Genomic DNA, 23416 nt, shown 5'->3' on the forward strand with positions numbered 1-23416 from the left:
GCCACAGAATGGTTTGGGTGGGAAGAGTCGTGGAATGGCTTGGGCGGGAAGGGAGGTTAAAGCTCATCGCGTTCCACCCCTGCTTTGCGCATCTCTGATGTGTGGGATGAGCTCTGCAGAGCTGCTTGGACACTGAGGATGGACTGCAGCTCCCAAAACATCCACACAGGTGGATACCAACCCTGAGCTCCTGGTACCCACAATGAGATGTGGGAGCAGGAAGCCACCCACAAGAGCCCAGACAGCACCAGGGTTGGACTGATGGCAAAACCATTGAATCATGGAATGGTTCGGGTTGAAGGGACATTAAAGGTCACAAACTTCCAACCCCTTGCCACAGGCAGAGACACCTTCCACCAAACCAGGCTGCTCCAAGTCCAGCCTGGCCTTGGACACTTCTAGGGATGAGGCAGCCACAACTTCTCTGAGCAACATTAATCAAAGAGACAAAGTTTTTTCCCAAGTTAATTTTTGCTAAAGCACAAGCCTGGAGTAAAGTGATATTTGATGGCTGTCCAAGACACCAGCAGTGCTCACTGTTCAACAGCAGAACACGAGCCCAAGTGAAAGCTACCAGCTCTGCAAAGACAGAGAGAAGCAAAGCTTCAGGATTTAAGGCCTGGAAGCAGCTCCCAGCTCTGCCAGCCCTTCCCTGCAGTAGTAAATCTCTGGTGTTTATAAAAACAAAGATGATTTTACTTTCATTACTCCTTGTCTGGTTTACGTGCTGACCTTCTGCACTTGTGCAGCACTTTGTGTTTTCTTGCCAGCACACAACACAACCATATCCCAGCACTGTGGCTTTTCAGTGCTATAAATGGAATACATTCATATTATTTACATTGCTTCTGCAATATAAATACTCGAGTTTCACAGAAAACTCTTTGTGTAGGTCAGAATCAACGTGTCTGTACTGTGAAGATGATGCAGAACTGGGGATGGTGTCAACAAATGAGAAAAGAATCAGATCTAAGAGGTGCAATTGTGTTTTTTCCTTGTGCAGTTCCTCGAAATAGATCATTAATTACATACAATATCACTGTAATTTATGGATATCCACAATACAGAGATGGTTGCTGATTTTTGAGGTTATCCCTCACCACCTGAGGCACATCTTCCAAGGACACCTGGTTTCCATGTGAGACAGCTCTGGGCCAACTGACCTTGTCGGGGAGGCGCTGGGCAGAGGTGTCAGTGATCCTGTTGAACACCTTCTGCACGGCTGGGATGCTGATCAGGAACACCGGGCGCACCGTGGTGGCCAGGGACACCAGCAGGTGGCACGCAGAGAGCAGCAGCTTCTCCTGCACCTGAGAGACACAGGAGTGGTCAGTCCCAGCAGCACACACAGCCAGGGTCAGCTCACTGAGCTGCCAGGACCTGGGGGTACAGCCAGGGTCGGGCTCTGCTCCTAGGGAACAGGGACAGGATGAGAGGAAACGACCTCGAGCTGTGCAAGGGAAGGTTTAAATCGGATTTTGGGAAAAGTTCTTAATGGAAAGGGTGGTCAGGCAGTGGTGGAGTCCCCATCCCTGGAGGGACTTAAGAGCTGTGTGGATGTGGCATTTGGGGACATGGGTCAGTGGTGGTCTTGGCAGTACTGGAGGAATGGTTGAACTTGATCTTAGAGAGCTTTTCCTAAACAATTCTATGATTTGTTTGTCTACCAGAGCATAGCTGAGGTCCCTTAATACCATGAGAGAGACTTCCCTGCTTTCAAGCCATAAAATCATTAGACTGAGTTAAAAACCCTTTAAGTTGCTTATGCTCGTATTAGCCTGACCCGCAGTGCTGTTAGGACACTTCCCATGGCTCTGGGGCACAGCCCAGCTCCCAGCCCACCCCAGCTGAGCAGAGTGCAGCCCCCAGCCCCAGGAGGGCAGTACCTTGCAGCTGATGAGGGGGGTGATGGCCTCCAGTGCCGTGGACACCAGGGAGATGAACTGCTCGGGGTTCTGCCGGTGCACCTCGCTGTAGAACTGGGCCAGCCAATGAGCGTAGGCCTGCAGGGCTGCCAGGGACTGGGCGTGCCTGGGGACAGCAGGGGACACAGTGAGCACCATAAGGGGACACAGGAGTGGTGTTTCAGGCAAATCTGGCAGCAGGGTTTGTAAAAAATCCTTACTGCTGTTTTGGTTTTGGTTCTGGACCCACCACGGCAAAAGTGTGAATTGATAAAGCCAAGTTATCACCAACTGGCACCTGATAAAAATCACACTTTTATCAGGTGAAGATCGAGTCAGGGTGTTTCAGAGACGTGTCCCCCAAATGTGGGACAGTGTTGCTTTCTCAGGCAAGCATTAGAAAATGGATCACAGGTTTCTTCAGGGACAGGGAAAAGGGTGAACCCTGGCTAACAGGTCTTGGGAAACACCTACCCAGTTACTGTAAACCAGAAAAACCATTACAACATCACCTGCACTAATTTCAGTGCCATTAACTTGGGACTAATAGGAGAAATCCCATTAGTTATACAGTGATATGATGAAATCTAGAGGGCGTCTTCAAGGAGCTGCTGAAGGTGCAATTACAAACCAGAACAAGTGTTCAAACCTTAAATTCTGCTCACAGAGCTCCAGCTGGCAGGGAACAGGTTTGTGTGCACAGCCTCAGCAAGGGAGGGTCCCCTAAAAGCCTGTCACAGAGGGAGGTGATCTGTGACCAGCAGCACCAAGATTTCACACTGAATGGCAGTGCCTGGATGGCAGGCAGCTCTTTGTCCCAGAAATGGCTTGCACAGCTGAAAGGCTTATGCTTGTCTTGGAAGACAAGTATTTGAAACCCTCAACTGGGAAAAACCTCTTTTATCTGAGCTACAGATCTGACTTTGGTAGCAAAAAATCCATCAACTGGATTTATAAATAAACTACACAGTGGATCCATTTCTTTAAAATATCACTGTTGTAACACTTATTTCCTCATTAATTACTCTGCTTTTACAGCCACCAGCACAGGGCACAATCCCAGTTTGCTCTCAGAGCTGATTTAAGGGACATTTTTCCTTCTCAGCACAAAAATGTTTTCCCTTAAATGACCTGGGTACTTCCATTAGAAGAAAGACTTGTCCAAAATGCTGGCAGCAGCCTTGACTTTCATCAGCTGAAAAAGGTGCTTTCCTGGGGAGCTGCCAACAGCTGGAGAGGCTGTTTCCCAGAGATCTGCCAAGGAGGGCTCTGAGCAGCAGATGCAAGCCTTGCCCACCCTGTGAGTGCCCAGTTTGGGTGCAGCCCCCACTCACACATCGATGAGGTCAGGTTTCAGCACGGAGGGAACGGCGGTTTCGATGTTGTACAGTTTGATTTGGGATCCATACAACGTCACTTTCACCAACCTGGAGGTGCAAACACACACATGGCAGTGCAAAGGGAATGTACAAATCTGCTCCAGCAGCTGAGCTAGTGCAGCTCTTTCCAGTCTGGGTCAATATTTAGCTAATACACAAATGGGATTTTCATCATTTAGCTTAAAATAATTCACAGCCTCCTGCACTGTTTGGGGTAAAATGGAACAAGTCAGATGCTCCTGCACAGAAATGAAAACACAAAACCTGTGTAAAGGCCTGAAATTCTGCCATTTGTAACTATGTGCTAATTAAGTATCTTGGAGAGGAAAAATAAAATGTCTGCCCAGTCAGCTTTCACAGGTCTTTTCATTTAGGAGAAGAATCATGGAATCATCAAGATTGGAAAAGGCCTTGAAGATCACAAAGTCCAACCATCAAAGGAGGTTCTGGTGATTTAGTTTTGAAAGACACAATTCTAATCAAATTCTGTGTGTCATTTCATTGCCTCACAAATGCAGATGCTGGAACACAAGTTCCTCAATGTCTTCAAGTGACTGAGTTTACATCATTCCACCCCCTGCCATGGGCAGGTCACCTTCCACTACTCCAGGCTGCTTCAAGACCTGTCCAACCTGGTCTTCCAGGGACAGCCACAGCTGTCCAGGGATCCAGGGGGATCCAGGGGCAGCCACAGCTGCTCTGGCACCCTGTGCCAGGGCCTGCCCACTCTCCCAGGGAACAATTCCTTCCCAATATCCCATCCATCCCTGCCTTCTGCCAGTGGGAAGCCATTCCCCCTTGTCCTGTCCCCTCCAGTCCCTTGTAAATGATCTCTCTCCATCTTTCCTGATGGCTCCTTCAGGAGGGGTAATCAGGTCACCCCTGAGCTATTTCTTTTCCAGGCTGAACCAACCCCAATTCTCTGAACCTGGTTCCAGGACTCAGCCTCTGGACTCTCTCCAGCAGCTCCACATCGTTCCTGTGCTGGGCCCCAGGGCTGGAGGCAGCTCTGCAGGTGGGGTCTCACCTGAGCTTAGGGGCAGGGGCAGAACCCCAACCCCTGCTGCCCACACTGGGAGCTCAGCCCAGCACTTTACAATTTACAGTTCACATTCTGCCCATCCAATTCCTTACACTTCCATCTCCTCAGGCCAGGGGGAGGCAGAAAAAAGCCCTGTTTGTCCCTGTGCCTGCAGAGTGGCAGTGGCTGTATGTGGGAATCAGAGAGATAGAAATCTTCACAGACTCAAGAGGGTTTGATTTACAGCCTGAGAAGAAGCCTAGATTGATGTGAAAGCAAGGTACACAGATATTGAACAGAGAAATCATAATCTTATGTTTCTATAGCTGTAAGAATATGCCTTAAGTAAGTAAGAACCTGTATTAGCTAAGATGATGAAGGGTTTTATAGTGTAGTAATGGAGTAAGGGACATTAAGGGACATTTTGCCTTCTCAGCACAAACATGTTTTCTCTTAAATTGTGATTGTATAGAATAAGCTAAGAGCTTAGATATTATAATAGAGACATATACGTGTACATGTAATAAGACCTTCTTGGGCAAAAGTATCCACATTGCAGTAGAAAGAAGTGAAGGGGACAGGTCAGAAAAGCAAAACATGCTCTGTGGTGACTGTCCCTTGGATTAGAAAGTTATATACTATTTTGCAACAAAGAATTTGTGACCATCTTAGACGACGGCCGACTGCTTGCTGTCTTCTAAATCTCATTTGAGACTTTGAGACTGATGTTATCTAAGGAAAAAACCTTCTTAGTCTGATCGTGTGTAGGAATGTGCCCCCTGTTGATGGAGTAAACAAGTTACCCTTTGTCTCCTTAAAAAGGACGAAAGCCCAGAAGTTTCTCTCCTCAATTTTGTTAAAAGACACCTTATAGGACCTTGGAGACTTCACCTCAAACTTAAGGATAGCTAAGTGGACAGGAGCCAAAAAGTCCCACCTAAGCAATTCCCTAGAAAAAGAAAAGCACAAAAGAAGTAATCGTTTTTGTGAAGTGTTTTAGCAGGAGCAAGAACCTCTTGCCCTGGCTCGGTTTTTCTCTGTAAAGAGCTTTTTTATTTTGCCTTCTATCAAAACTTTTTTGTTTCCAACACCGTCACAGGAGCCATCCTGCTTCTTTTATGCCACCTGAGGTAGCTATCAAGGGTATAATGCTTGTCTCTGAGAGCTTACAAGACCTGGCTTAAGGAGAAAAAGCAGGAATGGTGGTCCCGTCCCTTCGATGAAAGCGACGGCAGCCGCAGCTGCACCCACCTCTCCACCACGGTGAGCGCGTCGTTGAACCTGGCGGCGAACACGTCCCCGGTGAAGTACTCGGCCAGGCGGCCCACGGCCTGCAGCAGCGAGCTCAGGTCCCTCAGAGAGCAGTGCAGCCTCCTGCAGTCGTTCTCTGCTGTGATGTTCAGCCTGTGACCTTGTGAAATGCAAAGTTGTGTTTCGTGTCAGGTAAATAAAGGCAACCTGTGTAGCTGTGGTTATGAAATGTGTGGAACACGGCCATGGGACAGCTATAAAGATGAGTTCTAATAAACAACCGAGGAAAGCGTGGAAGAAGGCTTTTGAACCAATCTTTTGTGTGCAAATAACAATTATAAGTCTTAAGTTGTTCTGTATTAAGAACTTTTGAATTATAACTTTAGAATGTTGCTTAGTATTAAGGATATTAAACTGTAGTTCTAGAACGTGTAAGTCTTAAGCTGGTTTGTAATAAGGACTTTTGAATTAGAACCTTAGAATGTTGCTTAGTACTAAGTATTTTAAACTGTAGCTTTAGAATGTACAAAGGATTTAAACAGAAAAGGAAGTGACCCAATCTCAAGCTCATGGAGAAGGAAGATGGACATCAAGACTGCTGATTAGTGACTTCGAAAGGGGAAGCTGAACATCACAACCATAGATTAATGATCCCAGGAAATAGAAGTTGGACCCCACCATCTGGACACACATCCTGGGATGTACACAACAGGGTATAGAATTTGGAAAGGAACCAAACACCACCATCAGAGATTTAGGATCCTGGAGTATAGAATTGTGATGTTAAAGGTAGAAAAGGAAACTGTTGAAAGCTCACGTAGAAACTGAGAAAAGCTTATGAATATGCATGAATATGAATGAATATGATCAATAAATAGCAGCAAGCCCAACAACCGGTGTGCAGTCGGAGGGGAAAACCCCCACCATGGCACCCAGCCCTGTCCTTGCTCATACGTTACCATATTAATTATTAAATTGAATTGCTGCTTGATATATTGGCTGAGTCAAGCGTCTCATTCCTAACAACCTGCAGGGACACCACAGCCCCTCAGCAACACAGCCACAAAGCAGAGTTTCTCTAATAGCTGCCCCCAGAGCTGGAAATTCCTGCTCATGCAAGGGGAAAGTCCCACAGCTCTGTGATTGATCCCTGCAGCCCTTGGGGATGGGAAACCTGGTGACAAAGTGACAGAAAATGCCAAGTTTGTTCTAATTCCACTGTGAAACTGGCTCGGCACTGAGTCACAGGTCACTGGCCAAGGCACTGCAGCACTCGAGCTTGGAAAGGAAGCTCAGCTCTTCTGACAACACCTCAAGGGCTGATAAAGATGTAAACGACTCTGAGCCTTTTACACCTGTATTTCCTTCTGTATGGTGTCATTTCCTACAGGAGCCTTTCTGTTTTCTGCTGCCATCAGGAGCATTCCTAGCTCTGGACAAGGTGGTTTTCCACACGGACAAGGTGGTTTTCCACTCCCTCAGGCTGCAGCTCCAGTGATCCAGCAGCAGATTTGGGACAGAGAATTAGTGACTTCACTTCTGATGTGAGGTGTGCTGTGCACTTCCATGTTTCTGAGGTACAAGAAACAATCCGCTAATGAGATTTTCCAGCCCCACACAATCCTCCTGCTGCTCAGGTGTGGACACCTGGGCCCAAACATTCCAGAGCTTCTACTAAAAAAGCAAATATGCAACACCACCTTTTGAAGAAAATCAGATTTTCTTTCCACTGTCTGTATTTAATCTCAGATCAAGCTTTCAGCAGCAACCTCTCCATTTTGTGCCATCAATACAAACACATGATCCTGTGCCCCGTGCTCTGGGATGAGCAGGCAAGTTAGATCAGAGGTTCACTGTGGTCCCTTCCAGACCCATTCTGGGATTCTGTGCCACCACCCAGGGCTCAATCCAGAGCTGCATCTGAGCTGCTGCTGCTGCTGCTGATCCAGCCCCCAGGACAGCTTCTAACACAGGCTGGTGCCACAGCACTAAACCCCTACACATTGCTTATCCTAGGGCTGAAATGATCCTAAAACTGGGAATATTTTTTCTAGAACTGGCTATACAACAGTCACCATTCTGCCATGTCCAGCAGTATTGGAGATGTGACAGGTTGCTTTCCTGGCACACCAGAGAATTTCAGTATTACCTTAAACTACAGCCTCCCCTCAGGCAGATCTCACTACTGCTGCTTCCCTTGTTTCTCAGGAAGGAGCTGTAATATTTGGTGCTGCACACCTGCTCTTAACACCTCTGGTACCTTCATTTCAAATACCAGAACAAGGGAAGAACCAAGCCAATAATAATAAATCATATTATGAGATTTCTGTCTGCTGCTGGAGTTTAACCAGTGAGCCATGAGACACCACACAGGTTTGGATCAACCGAATATAGAAGAAACAACACCAAAGCAGGTCTAGAGTGGTTTTGCAATGACGAAAGAGGGAGGGGCACAGTGTTAGAGGGTGGTTATTACCTGTTCCTGAAGTGACCACGAACTGCTGGAGCCCCAGGTACACTTCCAGGTTATCCTGCAGAACGGGAAACTGGAAGAGAGAAGAACTGATTGTGACCCTGGGGCTTGGAGACAGTAACACCCAATGACTGATTGCTCTGCCAGAGCAGAGTGCTCTCATTTCTCCCCAGTGCCTTCAGACAGACATTTGGAAGAAGGGCAGGATGAGCTCCGGGCTGATCTTGCATCCCACAACTTCCCAGGTCCTGACAGCTGTCAGGAAAACAAAGGTCACTCCCCGAAGGCACTTCCCTGTGGCAGCTCTCCTTTGCTTCTAACCCCAGCAATCAGCCTGACAAGATAAGTGTCTGACAGTGGAAGTGTGGGCTCAGCACCAGGAATACACAGCTGGAGGCACAACCCAGGCCAAGGAGCAGAGGAGTGGCAGAGTCTGAAGTGCAGGAGGTCTGTGCTCACCCACCTCACCTGCAAGTATCCTCTTCTCAAAAGGCGATCCTTAAAAATCTCCCAAAATATTATGCCCCCAGAAAGTTGAGCTCACTGCCTCTACCAGGGTAGAGAAGGGAAGCAGTGCAGCACTCTGCCAGCAGGCTGTAGGGTGCAGCAGTGAAATTCCATGGGGAAAACAGCCAAAGGAATGAACACCACAGTCCTCATGCACCCCGGTGTGGGAGCAGAGTGTCAGCCCAGCTCCATCACTCAGCACTGACAGCAAACATGCCAGGTCCTGCTCATGCTTCAGCTGAAGAATCTTTCTCAACCCCTTCAGCCTGGCACAGCTCTATTTAATTTCTGCTGGGGAAAATGGTTGAAATTGGTGGCTGGTTTGATGGAAGTTCTCTCACCCATCAGCAGAAGGAGCTGCAGCCTTTCCTTGCCCAGCATGGGATGGAGTCATGGCAGCTGCTGTCCACTGCTTTCATTATTTGCCACTGCTAAAACCCCTAAACTAACCACTGCACCCACTAGCCCTGCAGCCACTGGGAAAAGCACTGGGAACTGCTGGAGAGCTCCCATGTTCCCCAGTCCACCAGAACAAAACTAGGGCTCAGGAAAGCACTCCCGAGGCTTCCAACATGCTGTGCCTAATTAACAGTGGAGTGCCTTTGCATAACTGCCTGAGGGGAGTTTTAAACACCACAGAGCCTTCCTCGTGTGAATGTGTTACTCCAAGGAAGCCACATGCTCCGCTCCATCTGATCCATCTGCTCCCCTAAACGCTGCTCTGCTCCTTGGTGCCTCCTCCTGACTCACTCCAAAGCTGCACAGAAGCCTCTGCTTTGTTCCCTCCTTCTCGTGACAGCCTTCTGCTTCCCTGCTTAAAGAAAAACAGCAACTGCAAAGGCACTTCAGGTCAGGCATCTTCTGCCTCTGCAGCAGCCCAGTTTTCTCTGCTTCTTGGGAATACAGTTCAGAGGTCGAGGTGTGCAGTGTTCCCAGCAGGATTAATGCACTTGCTGAGATCCCACCGCTGTTATTTCTCTTTCTCCTCACCCAGCAAAACCTCACCTGGACTGCTCTGAATTCTGAGCCACGCCTCCATTCTCAAGATCTCCTCCTCAAAGCTGTTAGGATGCTACAAGCCCAGATAACTTTTATTCCACCAAAGGTAGTGACAGCAGCTGAAGAGAAGCACTTATCCAGATCAGATCTGCTTCCCAATAGTCCATGGCCTCTCTCCAGCATTTTTATCTAGCCTTTTAATTAAAATAAAGATTCCACTCTCTTTAAAGCCCTAACAGTGACACTTATCTGCCCAATTCACAGCCCTGCCCCTAAGATAAAGGCCAAGATAAACAGCCTGGAGGGGCTGCTGCCAAATGTTTACACTTTGAGAGGTGAGAATTTCTAAAGAATGTCCACCAAGCTGGACTTAGACACTGAACCACTCTATTAAAACACACCAAGAAATGCAACAAAGCCAAAGAAACAATTTCTTCTCTCCAATTTCTAATCTCCCCTTGCCAAGTTTTGCATCCAACCCCAAATTTCCCTATTTTTTTTTTGGCACTGAGGCATCTGTCAAAAAAAAAAAAAAATCGACAGCAGTTGGTGCTGATTCCACGTGGCACTCTGGCCTGGGGCAGGACTTACGAGTGTGGAGAAGGCGTGGGTTGGCAGCAGCTCCATGACTTTGGCCACCACTTCCAAGCTCTGGCGCAAGTACCGCTGCCACTCCGTTTGCTGCTGCAAGCAAAAGGACACTGGGGTGAGCACTGCCCTTCCCAGTGCCCCCAAAAGCTCTGTGCTCCCCTGGGAAGGGAGGGACAGGAGGGAGAAACCCCTCCAAAGCAACACCTTGGAGAAATGCAACTTGCACACTCCACTGGAACTTATTTTCATATAGAACTCGTTCTGCTTTCATACAGAATTGATAAAACCAGGGGGACAGTGCAGGAGAAGGGAGGGGAAAGAGTGGCAAGAACTTAGGTGAATTAAATAAATACATTAAATTTAAAGGTGAATTAAACAATTACTTTAACAGTTAAAGACTCTTTCCATGCTCAGCTACACAGGTGACTGAGAAAGAAGCTGCCTGTTACCATCATAGCTCAAACCTGCCATTAATACGAGAAGGTAAAAATGGAACAAGAAACACACACAGCTACAAAAACAACAGAATCAATAGCACCATGTCCTGTCTTCATTTTGTCCTTAAATAATGAACCCTTTTCAAGTTTTATACCAAAAGCTTGAAGTCTTGCAAGTATCATCATTTGCCACCCTGTTTTGGAAGCATAAGGACAACTTCATCAGGACTGCTCTAGATAATTTATACTCTTATTTGTAACATTATTATCACCAAGGAAAGGCATCCAAACACCAACATGGTCTTTACAGGGGTATGACAGATCCAGATGATACAAGTGGCAAATGAATCAAGAAAATCATTTATTTTGCTTATGAAATGGTGCTGCTATCAAGCTCAGAAGCTGTGATGTGACCAGCCCTCAACACCCCAGAATTTAAACTTCTGTCTGATCCCATCCATGATGAAATTCCCTCTGTTCCTTCACCTACCCTCTTGTGACAGCTGACCTACCCTTCAAGGGCTCTGGCCCCACCCATTTTGGCCACCCACTCCATTTTGACATTTATCAGCTTCAAGGCAATTTTTATCAATACCAATTTAGGAGAAACAAGCTTAAACACAAGCACCAATAAGACACAGCTTCAGGCTTTTGCTTCAGAGATATTTTAGCATTTAAATTAATCCCAAACCAATTAAATACTTTAAATTCCAAAGGTGTTTAGACATGGACATCTAACACCTCTGACAATCAGAACACAAGGATCTAAACTTTTCCCTCAATAAGAACCAAGTTAAACCCAAAGGTTACATCTCCAGTGTGACTTTTTGTGAAAAGCATCTGAAGCTGTTTTACAGCTCAAAGCCCACACAGAAGGGAGGGGAGAAGCAGCTGTTTAACCCACACTCCCCAGTGCAAGCTCTGGAAAAGCTACTCCAGGTGGCAGCAGTGCAGGGTTCACAGGTGGCCCTGTCCTGTCCAGCTTACATCATCATCCAGGGTCTCGTCATCCAGCTCCTCCAGCTGTGCCTGGTTATACCTGAACTGGATCCGGTTCAACACCTCTGTCAGCAACAGAACCAAGGCATCTTCGTACCTGCAGCCACCAGGGAGACACACATACACAGCTGGGTAAAACCCTTCCAGCAAAGGAAATCTAAAACAGAACAGTTACACCAAGCAGCTCCTGGGATTCAAGGCATCAGCTCATTTCAGATCACAAGGTACCTGTAAGAAACAGCCTTGGCAATACCCAATATCCCTCTGCCTCTGGAAGGGAAGGGAAGGATTGTCAGCCATAGAAACAGCCCCAGAGTTCAAAACAGGAGAAGCAGGAGCAGCTTGCCAGGAACAACACCAGGTGTTCACAAACAGGAGGCACCAAAAGCCTCTTGCAGCCTGGGCTGTCCTCAGCAGCCTCTGCTGCTCTGCTCTGGGCACTGACCAAGGAACAGAGGAACCAGAGCAGTTGTTGCTGCTTCAGGTGGGACCTTGAGCCTGTCTGTGCTGCTGTCTCTTTCCCCACACTGAAATTCAGGCCCTTCTCCCCTGAAACAAAGCCAGCCCCTTTTCTGCTTGCACTGTAACATGTCACTGAAATGTCCCTGCACCTCTGGGAGCCAGGGAGCTGCTACAGAGCACACCAGAGAGCCAACAGAAATAATGCCAAGCTGCAAACTCAGCAGAGCACACAACCACTCCTGCTGCCAGAACACCAAACTTCAGGGATTTCAAGCAGGGTTAGTCTGATTTTTCCTTGAAAAACCTCCTTCTCAAAACAGCTGGGGTCTCATTAAAAAATCCTGTTTTTTTTCTAGGGAAAATCAGGTTGGAAAAACAGGCATTAAAAAAGAGTAACAGACGCAGAGCATGACGCAAGCCAAGTGTCAGATGTGACAGTCAGCTGTGCCACCAGCCAGGCAGCTGCAAGCTCTGGGCAAGGTGATGCAACCTTGGATTTGGCAACTTCTCCAGTGGTGAAAGTGGCACTGTGTACAAAATGCAAAGTTTCTGAAGCACAGAATAGGAAATGTCCTCTGTGCCCCTGTGGTGTCACCACTCCCAGACTGCCCAGCTCAGGGTTCCCACGGCTCAGGGTGTGCAGGGACGTGGAGATGTCAGAGCTGCCACTGAGGACAAACAGCACAGCCCCAACCACTCACAAGCTTTATTTAGGATTTTGTAGTCTGACAGACCCAGAGACAGCTTTTTGTTACAATTTTCTCCATCACAAGCTGAGTGACACCAAGACAACACAAATGGCATGCACATTAGGAGCAAATCATGAAGTTTCAACCCAAAATCTACTTCTTGAGAAATTCAAACCCCACAGTTCCCATGCGGAAAGGAAGAGCTGTCTGCTCTACAGTAGTTCCACTTTGCCTTGTGGTTATGATGCCAGGCTGGCTTTAAAAACCAACTGCTGCTATTCAGGGTGCTCAAGGGAAAGAATCTTCCTTCTGCACTCAGCAGAACTAAACATGGCATAAACCATAGTGCTTTTAAACCTCAAAACCCCAAACAACTCACCAGGATATTCACCAGAATTTTAAAGTAGCAGCAAAAAGACTCTTCTCAAACAAAACTCTCCCCTTTCAGGCTCAGCATCTGCCAAGGAAGAGCTGCCAACCAATCTTGTAACTACTACACACAGTAGTAAGCAAGTGCAACTTTTGAGTTCCAGTATCATCTGTATTTCTCAGAAACACATCCTATATTTAAAGAGGAAATTTAAAATCCTAATTAAATAAAATTTGTTTCCTAATTAATTAATTAGTTGTATGAGCTACATGAACACTAAGTAAGCAGTTTGTGTTGTAGTTTCCTCCTCTAATTTGTGCTAAAATGTGCTCCAGTTCTATTTTAGACTACAAAGCTTCCTTCCTCTGCCTGCAAGGTTCACACACAACATATGTAAGTGACAGTTTGTCTACCCAAACCTGCTCAGCCTGAGTTCTTGTGAATGAGTGTGAAACACTGAGGTTTATGCTTTTTATACTTCATGAATTTAGAAAAAGAAAGGACTCAACCACACAGGAGGCTGCTGTAAGCAGTAGCTTATTTCTCATAGCTCTTCCATGGTGACCACAAAGTCTTTTTGCTGCTGTAGGAAAAAGTCCTTCCCCCGTGAGGGTGGGCAGGCCCTGGCACAGGGTGCCCAGAGCAGCTGTGGCTGCCCCTGGATCCCTGGTAGTGCCCAAGGCCAGGCTGGATGAGTTTTGGAGCAGCCTGGGACAGTGGAAGATGTCCCTGCCCATGGCAGGGGGTGGGATGGGATGAGTTATAAGTTCCGTCACCCCAAGCCATGCCATGATTCCAGCTGTCCCACCCTGGCAGCCCCCAGCCCTCACCTGTTGAGCACTGCTTCCTTGTCTGCCAGGCGACTTTTGATTTTGCTGGTCAGATAGTCCAAGAAGAGCGTCCAGATGTCCAAGCAAGAAAAGTAACCTTCATGTGTAGGCTGAAAGACACCAAAATTCCCAATGAGTACCACAGGCTATGGCAAGATGGATTTCACACAGTGAAAACAGGAGTTAACATCCACTTCAAACCATGGGAAGGGCTTCTTGTTTTACTGAAACAGTTCTAGGATATCACTGGAGAAACTCAGAGCTGTCAAAAGATGAACAAGAACTTTTGCACAAGGGCAGGAACCCAGGAATTACAAGGCTGGTCTCAGTGTTAACCCTAAGCATGGCTTGCTACACCAGTTTTCAGCATTCCAGGGCCTAAAGGGGCTCCAGGAGAGCTGGAGAGGGACTGGGGACAAGGGACGGAGGGACAGGACACAGGGAATGGCTTCCACTGCCAAAGGGCAGGGATGGATGGGATACTGGGAATTAGGAACTGTTCCCTGGGAGGGTGGGCAGGCCCTGGCACAGGGTGCCAGAGCAGCTGTGGCTGCCCCTGGATCCCTGGAAGTGTCCAAGGCCAGGTTGGACAGGGTTTGGAGCAGCCTGGGATAGTGGGAGGTGCCCCTGCCCATGGCAGGGGTGGCACTGGATGGGCTTTAAGATCCCTTCCAACCCAAACCATTTCATGATTCTGTGATATTATGAAGCTGTTTCCTTGTCATTGCTCCTGTGTAAATGGGGCTGAGTTGCATTGACAGCTTCTACAGCAAGGTAAAACCAACCTAAAGCCACGGGGCTTGGGAGCTTTTAGTACAAAAATAAAAGCTACAAGAAAGCCACGGATTGAGGACAAAGAACAAAATCCCCAAACACAAACCAAGCAAGTCTGAGAGACTTTTCCACACATTGTCCATTCCAAAGACTAGAAAAAAATTAAAGCAGAAGCGAAGTTAAACATCAGCCAAGTTGTTGTTGCAGGGTGACCACCTGTGACCTCTAAGAGCACATGAATCCATTTCCAAGTCGCCAGCACCACTGGGAAGTGCCAGTAAGACCAGTTAAATGATCTTTTTTGGGCTGACTGGGGCAAACAAGCTGGCCCTGGACAACAGAACAGATTGGGAAAAACAAGGATGTGGGGCTGTACCTGATGAAAAGTGTATTTGAACAAGAGGGCCAGGAATTCAACCACAGGGAACTGGGAGTAGGATTCGATCCTTCGCAGGTGGACGCTCACAAAGAGTCGGAGGAAATCTGTGAACTTCTCAATGTAGCTACAAGGGAAAGGAGAAAACACTGAGAAAAAACAGCAAAGGTGCCTCGAGGGAACGCAATTGCATTGAAATAGTGGTAAAAGCCACTCAAAATCTTCTCATTCAAAGCAAAGTTACAATTAATCATCAGTAGAACAATTAAAATAAAAAGCCCTGCAACAATTACCTACAGGATGGGCAACCTTCACTCCATTAACACCTGAAACAGCAGAAAAGACAATCTAGTCAAAAGCAACTTTAATATTCAGATAAATACTGAGTTCAACCAGGCCGGCAAATAAACACAACCTCCTCCACCCTGAAATAATTTGACAGCAAAGGTCATTGTACTGATGGAGACAGGATTAGTGAAATTAACTGTACCCCTGAGGAATTCAGCTGGAAGCAGGAAGTTAATGCAGGAATCAGCATCAGAGGGGTTACATTTACAGGAGGGGGTGGGAGAGCCAGGGAGCTGAGAGCTGGAAAGGAAAATTCCTCCTGCAGTGGAGATCAGCCATCCAAGAGTTCCTGAGCTGAGCCCAGGCTTGGGCCTGAATTGGGAAATGAAAGAGAAATCTTCCTGCAAAGCATGGGGCTCCTCAGGGAATGTACGAAGTGTAGCTCCCAAAAGGAGTCTGCCACCAAATCTTCAGGGATTGCAGCAAGAGCACCACCTCAGTACAGCAGGGAGAGTTCTTGGGGGGAAAACAGCAACGCCCCCAGTGGGGTGAGCTTTTATTGGGGAACAAACAACCCTGCACAGCATGAGCTTCAGCAGGGCTAAAAATCACCTCCAGATCCATCTGTGCTGCAAGGGTTAAACACCCCATCAGCCACAGGAGGGATGGCAGCACCACACAGGCAGTGCCAGCCTTCCCTCATGCCCAGAGCTCTGAAATGCATGAAACTACTTCAAGTTTGCATTTTAAATAAAAAGTTGGGCTCAGCAGAGTTTCAGACAGGTATGAGCAGCCTGGTTTTACTCTACTGCCTGCTCTGCACTGCTGCAAACTCTGGGGATTTGGTTGGTTTTTTTTTTTTTTTTTTTTTGGGGAATCCCCACTCTTTCTAACGAGAACTCCCTCACAACCTGCAGCACTGCCAGAGCTGCAGCACTGGGGGCTGTTGTGAGCCTTCAAAACCACACACTTTGAATATGCAAAAAAGATGAAGTTCTTTCTTTATTTGACACTGCCTACTTGACAGGAGATCACTGAGCACACCTGAGCACAGATTAAACACTTCAAAATCAAAGCTAGGGGAGAAAAAAAAAAAAAAAGTCCAGACTCAAACATCTTCATCCTTTTAATTTTTATTTTCTAAACAGCTCTGACCTGAGACTAGTGAAATTCTTCCTTGGCCCCCAGTCCTGTTTTCCAACCACTGAGCCATTGCCTGGATCCTTACCAGCCACCTCCCATCTTTTGGGATCTTCAAAGCCAAACACACATAAAGCAAAAGGCAGTTTGAACTTACTCTTTCCTGGACTAGTCTGGCAGTTCCAAAGTGTTCAGACTGACTTTTAACAGAACAAAAATAACCAGCAGCACAAGAGGAAGGCAAGGAAGGACTCCAGGGCCTGCAAGTTCTGAGCACACCCCTCTACTGAAGGGGGTTTCTTCAGTGCCCCTCTCCTTCAGGATTGGCCAGGGTGACACTTTCATGCACTAAGTCCTTGAGTTTTGCACACAAAAAGAAGAGCTGTGCCCTTAAGTGACAACAGGAAAATCCTCATGGCCATTTCCACAAAGACAAGGAGAAAAGAAAGCTCCACTCCCCCAGAAGCCAGCTGGACTCTTCCAGCTCCAGAACATCTTGGTTCCATCCCTGTTTCAGACCTCAGCAATGAATAAAGGGGTTCTCCCAGCTCCAGACACCAGCAGTGTCTGTGCATAACAGGTCTAAGGAATGTCATGGAATGGCAACAGCACCTCTGCCCAGGCCAGCACAGCTCCACACCCTCCACTGAAGGCTGGCCCCAAAGGCTGCTTGATAGTGTCCATGAAGGAAAGAACAGTTAAATAGGGGGTTGTGGGTTTCCAGGAGAGCTCTTCTGAAATCCAGAGGGGAACTCCTGGCTCTCTGTGCCTTGCAGGCAAAGGTGTCACATTCCCACCTGTCTCATTTCTAGGCAGAGAGCGACACAAGTCAGAGCTAGCAAAAAATGAGCAGTGGAATTCCCTGTGAGTCTGGATGTACCACCCCGAAGTTATGCCTTCATCTAAGGATACTGAAAAGGAGAATTCTGCAGCAGAAATGTGCAAGTCCTCTCTACAAATGGACCCACAATTTTTTTTCCTATATGTTTTTTTATCCTGAGTGGAAATTTATTCCCACTCTTGTGTACCCATAGTAAGATATCCAGCACTTTCACACAGTTACAACTTCTCTGCCACTGCCAGCAGCCCTGTGACAAGAGGCAGCACCAAGTCACCACCCTGCCCACACCCAGGCTTAGCCACTCAACACAACAGCAGGAGGAGTCTCACTTTGTCCCCTGCAAGTAGGAATATCTGACATGAGAGTGGAGCTGTCCTAGGGAACAAAAGGTGGCAGTAACACCCTGGAAAAAGAATACACAGCTTCCCAAGGTGCTGCTGCTTCCCTGCTGCCTCCAGCCAAGCTTGTGGGGGAGTGGAGCCATTCACCACTGAAGAGAGCTCCCCAAGCTGTGTTTGGTGCTGTTTAAAAATAAATTTAAAAAGCAAAAATAAAAAAGAATCAGAAGTGGCCATGGCTCAGTGAAAGATAGGAAGCTTCTGCTGTTTTCTCCCAAGTCATGACTCACAGGATGTGTGCTTTGGGCAGAGTGGCAGATACTGACCACAGGGGACAGAGGGGACACTGCAGTGCCTTTACCTCACTGAGCCTCTTCTGTGCTCTGTGACAACAGCTTCAGCTCTGCTGCCACCTCAGACCTGCCGCAACGATCGGGGACAGGGGAGGGAAGGGACAGCAAGGAACACAAACCTGGGCCAGCAGCTCCCCCAGCACCGAGCCCTTACCTGGGCACACCTACCTCTCTGCCCGGCTGCCCTGGCTCAGTGCTCTGAAAGAAAGGCCATCAGACACACCATGCAGGACCCCAAAACTAAGCCCACAGTCCTTCAGAGGAAGCACGAGGCCCTGAGCCGCTCCTACCTCTCGTCCAGCTCCTCGAGCCGGCTCTTCACGGTGTGCGCGTTGTTCTCCTTGGTGATCTTCTGCAGGAGGTAGAAGGTCTGCTGGAACATGCGGAGCAGGTACTCCTCGAACTCCATGGGCACGCAGTTCTTGGACATGAGCTCGTTGATGCAGGCCATGGCCAGCACGCCCAGCCGGCCCCGCTCCTGGCCCAGCAGCGAGTTGTGGCTGCTGCCGTTGACCGAGGACGTTTTGCGGGCGCGCGTGTCGCAGCCGAAGCGCGCGAAGTGGAAGATGGTGGTGAGCAGGGACGGGGTGATGCTCGTGGACAAAGGGATCCAGCTGAAGAGGTGTGCCAGGCACTCCAGTGCCAAGGAGCAGATGTATTCGCTGTCTGTGTCCAGGATGGGGATGGGCTGGTTCAGCAGTTTGGCCGCGCTGGGGCTCTGCAAGAGGCTACTCAAGAGGTCACCTGGGGGAGAGAGGGGTGTCAGGCAGGGCACGAACCCCCAGCTGCCCAGCCCAGGGCAGGCCCAGGAGCTGGACTCTGACCATCCTTGTGGATCCCTTCCAACCCAGCACATCCTGTGATTCAGCAGGTTATTTGGCTGAGAGAACTGGTGATTTCTGTACTTGGGAATTAGCCTCACACAACCCTTCTGGCCTTACCAGGCAGGGCTCTCATGGTATTTCAGGAATTACAATGGCATGGGGGTGTATTTTAGGAATTTATTATAAAATTCTATTCCCCCACAAGGCTGAGCATCCTTGATGTAAGCTTGGCACATCCCTGTTACACTGAATATCACAGAGGCTTCTGCTGGCCTGTGACACTTGTGGTGATATTCCCAGTCACACCAAAAAGCTCACTCAGGCCAGCACCTCTTCAAAGGGATCTAATGCCATGGCAGGCACAGATCACATCCCCCAGCCTCCTAACCACATGACAAAGGCTTCCCAAGAAAGGTGGAATCTGAAAAATCTGACACAGCCTCAGGATTTATCTTCCATGACTTCCTCCAGCCTCCAACTGAAGCTATAGAAGTTAACACTTGCAATGTCTCGTGACAGAGTTCCACAGCTTCACCATGAAGCTGCTTTGTTTGGGGCAGGCCAGCTGCTAGTTTCACTTTCTACCCAAACAGGGAACAGAAATAATCCCTGCTTTCACTTTCTTTGTGTCAGTAGGTTTCTAACACAGCTCCTGCTCAGTTTCTTTGACAGAAAGAAGATTTTACTTCTGTTGTTACTTACAGGGAAGCCACTCAAACCCCTCCACAACCTTTAGTGCCCTTCTACAAAGCCTTCATTGCTCCTCTGCACCTACTGATACTGAAAGAGCAGAACTGCAGCCACCACTCAAGGTGCAGATGAGCCTTACATCTGATACCTCGGGTTTAAGCTTTTTATTTTTTTTTTTTTCGATTTTGTGCTGCTTTAGTGTGTGGGTCAGGGTTTCATATAAGGGGATGGTGAGCTCTCTTCACAGAATAGGTAAACAAAACAATTCCTCCTCTAGCTGGGGACCAAGAACAGTCAATCCAGATCTCAGGCCCAAGAGCATAAACAATGTGGACTGAAGAGAGAAAAACAAGTAGGATGGGACTTCATGGGCTGGAGCTGTAACTGGACAATTAACTCCAATATGTTAATGGACCAAAATTTACAAAAATGTGAGACCTTATGACCAATTCCTCTTTTGCTTCCATCTTGGAGCCATCTGGGCACAGCCATGGCTGTGCCTCTGGTACTGCCAGGGTGTGGCCTTTAAAGGCTCTTCTAATAAATATCCTCTTTATTCCCCTTAACTCTGTTTAGCCTCTGTTCCAGCTGCTTAAGGCATCAGTTCCACAGAGCAGCACAGCAGGGAATTATTTCTGACTGCTGCTGCTGTGAATTCTCTGCAGAATGATGTGGAGCAGCTCTAGAGTTAATCCTGCCCTAGTCCAGGCTGAACTCCCCCCTCACAGCAAGAGGGGACCACATGCACTCACCTTTCACCTCCCACCTCTAACCTAGCCACCAACAACCCAGAGACTCCCTTATCCCTGGTGGCCTTTGCTTCCTCAAAAGCTTTTGGAACCCAAGGGCCAGCCCCAGCCAGGCTGCCCACAATCTCCAGGCTTCCACCTGCTGCAAAACTCTTCACCTTCCCCAAGTTGTTCAACACACTTCTCTTCCTTGAGTACCTCTTCATCTTTAAAAATCTGGCACTTGCTGGGCTACAGAATCTGAAGTTCTTAGAGAATGAGTGATTTTTTATGGAAGTGAAACATCCTGACACACCAGCAGTGCCAAAATAACAGCTATGATTTACTGAGCTACTGCCAACGTACACAAGAGTCTGAGGGATGAACACATCCCTCCTTAGTCCTCATTTTTCACCAAGATTGATGTCTTACATCACTAAATTCATAATTCCCTGCCAAGCCTTATCATTGCTTCTTTCTCCTGCGCTCCAGAAACTGAAGGCATCACGTGGCTCTGGCTGAGCAAGACAATCCTGCCCTTCAGCCTCAGCAACGAACCCCCCTGTGGGGACATCCACACCTGGACACATCTGTACAGCTCATACTGTGCTTTTTCAGACCCCCTGAAGCTCAACCAGGCCAAGCGCACCAGGGCTGGGGCAATCCCAAACACAAATCCAGGCTGGGCAGGGAATAGACTGTGAGCAGCCCTGGGGGAGGATTTGGGGTGTTGGAGGATAAGAACTGGACATGCCCTGGCTGTGAGCACCCAGAAACCCCCCTGTGCTGGGCTGAGCCCTGGTATGGGCAGCAGGAGGGGGGATTCTGCCCCCTCAGGTGAGACCCCCCCTGCAGAGCTGCCCCAGCCCTGGGGCCAACAGCAGCAGGACCTGGAGCTGCTGGAGAGAGTCCAGGGGAGCCCATGGAGATGCTCCAAGGGCTGGAGCCCCTCTGCTCTGGAGCCAGGCTGGGAGAGCTGGGGGTGCTCACCTGGAGAGGAGAAGGCTCCAGGGAGAGCTCAGAGACCCTGGCAGGGCCTAAAGGGCTCCAGGAGAGCTGGAGAGGGACTGGGGACAAGGCATGGAGGGACAGAACACAGGGAATGGCTTCCACTGCCAGAGGGCAGGGAGGGATGGGATGGAATTGGGTGAGGGCCTGACACAGGGTGCCCAGAGCAGGTGTGGCTGCCCCTGGATCCCTGGAAGGCCAGGGCTTGGAGCAGCCTAGGACAGTGGAAGGTGTCCCTACCCATGGCAGGGATGATCTTTAAGTTCCCTTCTAACCCCAACTATTGTTATTCTTTTAAACATTCAGTTCAGCCAGCTCCACAAAAATCAGTGAGAATTAAAGATTCTCATCATTTGATCCAGCCACAGCAGAAACTCTCAATTACATTCCTGTAACTCACAGCAGTTGGTTCAAGTGCTTTGCACGCAGTTAAATCACTGAAGCTCTGAGGCTCAGGGATTTTCAGTGTCTTTGCAAACAGGTGACAAATTCACAGCATCAGCTGCATTCATGCCAAAGCAGAAAACTCCCAGGGACTGGCTCTGCAGCAGGAGAGCAGCCACAAATACTCCTGCTACTCATTTTGCCATAGGTGAATGAATATTCCTGAGGAAGGGACTCATCAGGAAATGTGCTATAAATCATGCAAAAAGAACATTTGGAGGCTGAGACTCTTGCTGAGTAAATCCTACACCATGGCAATAACTCAAATGTTGTCCAGCTTGGGACATTATCAGAGTTGCTTTGCTTAAGTGATATGAGAAATGAGTTTAATGTTGTCTTCAAGTGCTATTTAAAATCCATGCAAGACTTGAAAGTAACCATTTCACTCCACTTCCCTGTGCAAATGAAAAGTAGGAAGCAGAGGTTTTCCAAGTTCCTAAAGAGATTTCAGCTCTGATGGAAGATATTAAACATTTATGGGGACTCAGGAGCTGGTTTTGCCTCTTGGAACACCTTTAATCTTACCTGAATGGAAAGAGTAAAGGGTGGTGGCCTCACTTAAGCAATGAAAACATTCAAGAGTCACCAGTACAAAAAAATTGAGTCTCAGGGAACACAAAATGAGCAAGCAGTGGATCAGAGAGAAGCACCTGGTGTTCCTTTTGGAAGTGGTGGAATCATCATCTATGAAGTGTCCAGAAGCCATGTGGCTATGGCACTTGGGGACATGGTTTAGGGGTGGCTCTGGCAGTGCTGGTTAATGGTTGGACTCAATCTTAGAGTCTTTCCCAGCCTTAGTGATTCTGTGACTTCAAGAAGTGGAAGCACAACCAATTTTAACACAGAGACAGCAAAGACACAGCACAGAAAAATAAAACTGAGAGCATTTCACACAAACAAGTTTGCACAGGCAAAATGAAACTTCTAAAGGCACTGCTTGTGTGGTCCTGGTTCTTAGCAATTATCCTGAAAAAACACTGCGTGAAAAGTTTGTTTGTTTTCCCTGAGAGGGGAGAAAGGAAAAGCCCAGCACAGAAGCACAGCCGACTTCCAGTTTGGGAAATACGATCCCAAGTCACGAGGTGAGCACACAGGTGGATGAAAGCTGCCTCAGCACCAGCCCCAGGGGACTGAGGGACATCTCCAACAGGCTTCCACAAGAGCCAGCCCAGAATTTGTTCCACCAGTACCTCCCCCAGCACCATTCTTGACAATTGACACCAGAACCTTTGATCTTTTCCGTAAATATTTCCTGTCCAAACTCTTCCCAGCTGCAGCAAAATCCACTCCCCCCCTGCCAACCCAAAGGAATATTTCTTCCCATTAAAGTTTGTGGTTTGTATATAAATATAGAAATATCTTAAGCTGCTCTACAGGAAAGGAGCACTCAAAATGCTGCTCAAGCTTCAATGTGAAAGGTTTAGCACTAAGCAAAACACTGCCAACAGCTTATCAGAGGCAGCAGTCTGGAGCTGCCTGGTGCAATCTGGCCACAAGGAAGTGATCTGCAGCTCCCAGGGAACTGTTCAAGGTCCCAGGGACAAGGAAATGTGTGCCAAGGACATAAAAATGTGTTCTCCATTTCAGAGGAGGTAAGAGGTAGAGATGTAAATGGGTTAACATCAGATAAGCACTCACACAAAAGTCTAACAGGAATAGATAGAAAATCACAATCACAGACCAGTTTGGTTTGGAAGAGA

At 48.0% G+C, this 23416-nt stretch overlaps 1 protein-coding gene across 2 annotated transcripts in view; it reads right to left on the reverse strand.

Moving 5' to 3' along the window:
* Nucleotides 1-23416, reverse strand: part of XPO6 (exportin 6) — a 58980-nt gene that overhangs the window by 10673 nt on the left and 24891 nt on the right. The window contains exons 7-16 of one of the 2 annotated variants that reach the window (XM_053957502.1): nucleotides 18313-18766; nucleotides 15063-15189; nucleotides 13913-14022; nucleotides 11550-11658; nucleotides 10126-10215; nucleotides 8032-8101; nucleotides 5556-5715; nucleotides 3239-3331; nucleotides 1887-2031; nucleotides 1164-1310 (exon numbers count right to left, since the gene is read on the reverse strand). In XM_053957502.1, the coding sequence (XP_053813477.1) occupies nucleotides 1164-1310; nucleotides 1887-2031; nucleotides 3239-3331; nucleotides 5556-5715; nucleotides 8032-8101; nucleotides 10126-10215; nucleotides 11550-11658; nucleotides 13913-14022; nucleotides 15063-15189; nucleotides 18313-18766 (1505 nt within the window). Of the gene's footprint in view, nucleotides 1-1163; nucleotides 1311-1886; nucleotides 2032-3238; nucleotides 3332-5555; nucleotides 5716-8031; nucleotides 8102-10125; nucleotides 10219-11549; nucleotides 11659-13912; nucleotides 14023-15062; nucleotides 15190-18312; nucleotides 18767-23416 lie in introns of both variants that reach the window. The other variant, XM_053957501.1, reaches the window with a different exon arrangement.

The sequence above is a fragment of the Vidua chalybeata genome, chromosome 16 (assembly GCF_026979565.1).
Source record: "Vidua chalybeata isolate OUT-0048 chromosome 16, bVidCha1 merged haplotype, whole genome shotgun sequence".
Taxonomy (NCBI): domain Eukaryota; kingdom Metazoa; phylum Chordata; class Aves; order Passeriformes; family Viduidae; genus Vidua; species Vidua chalybeata.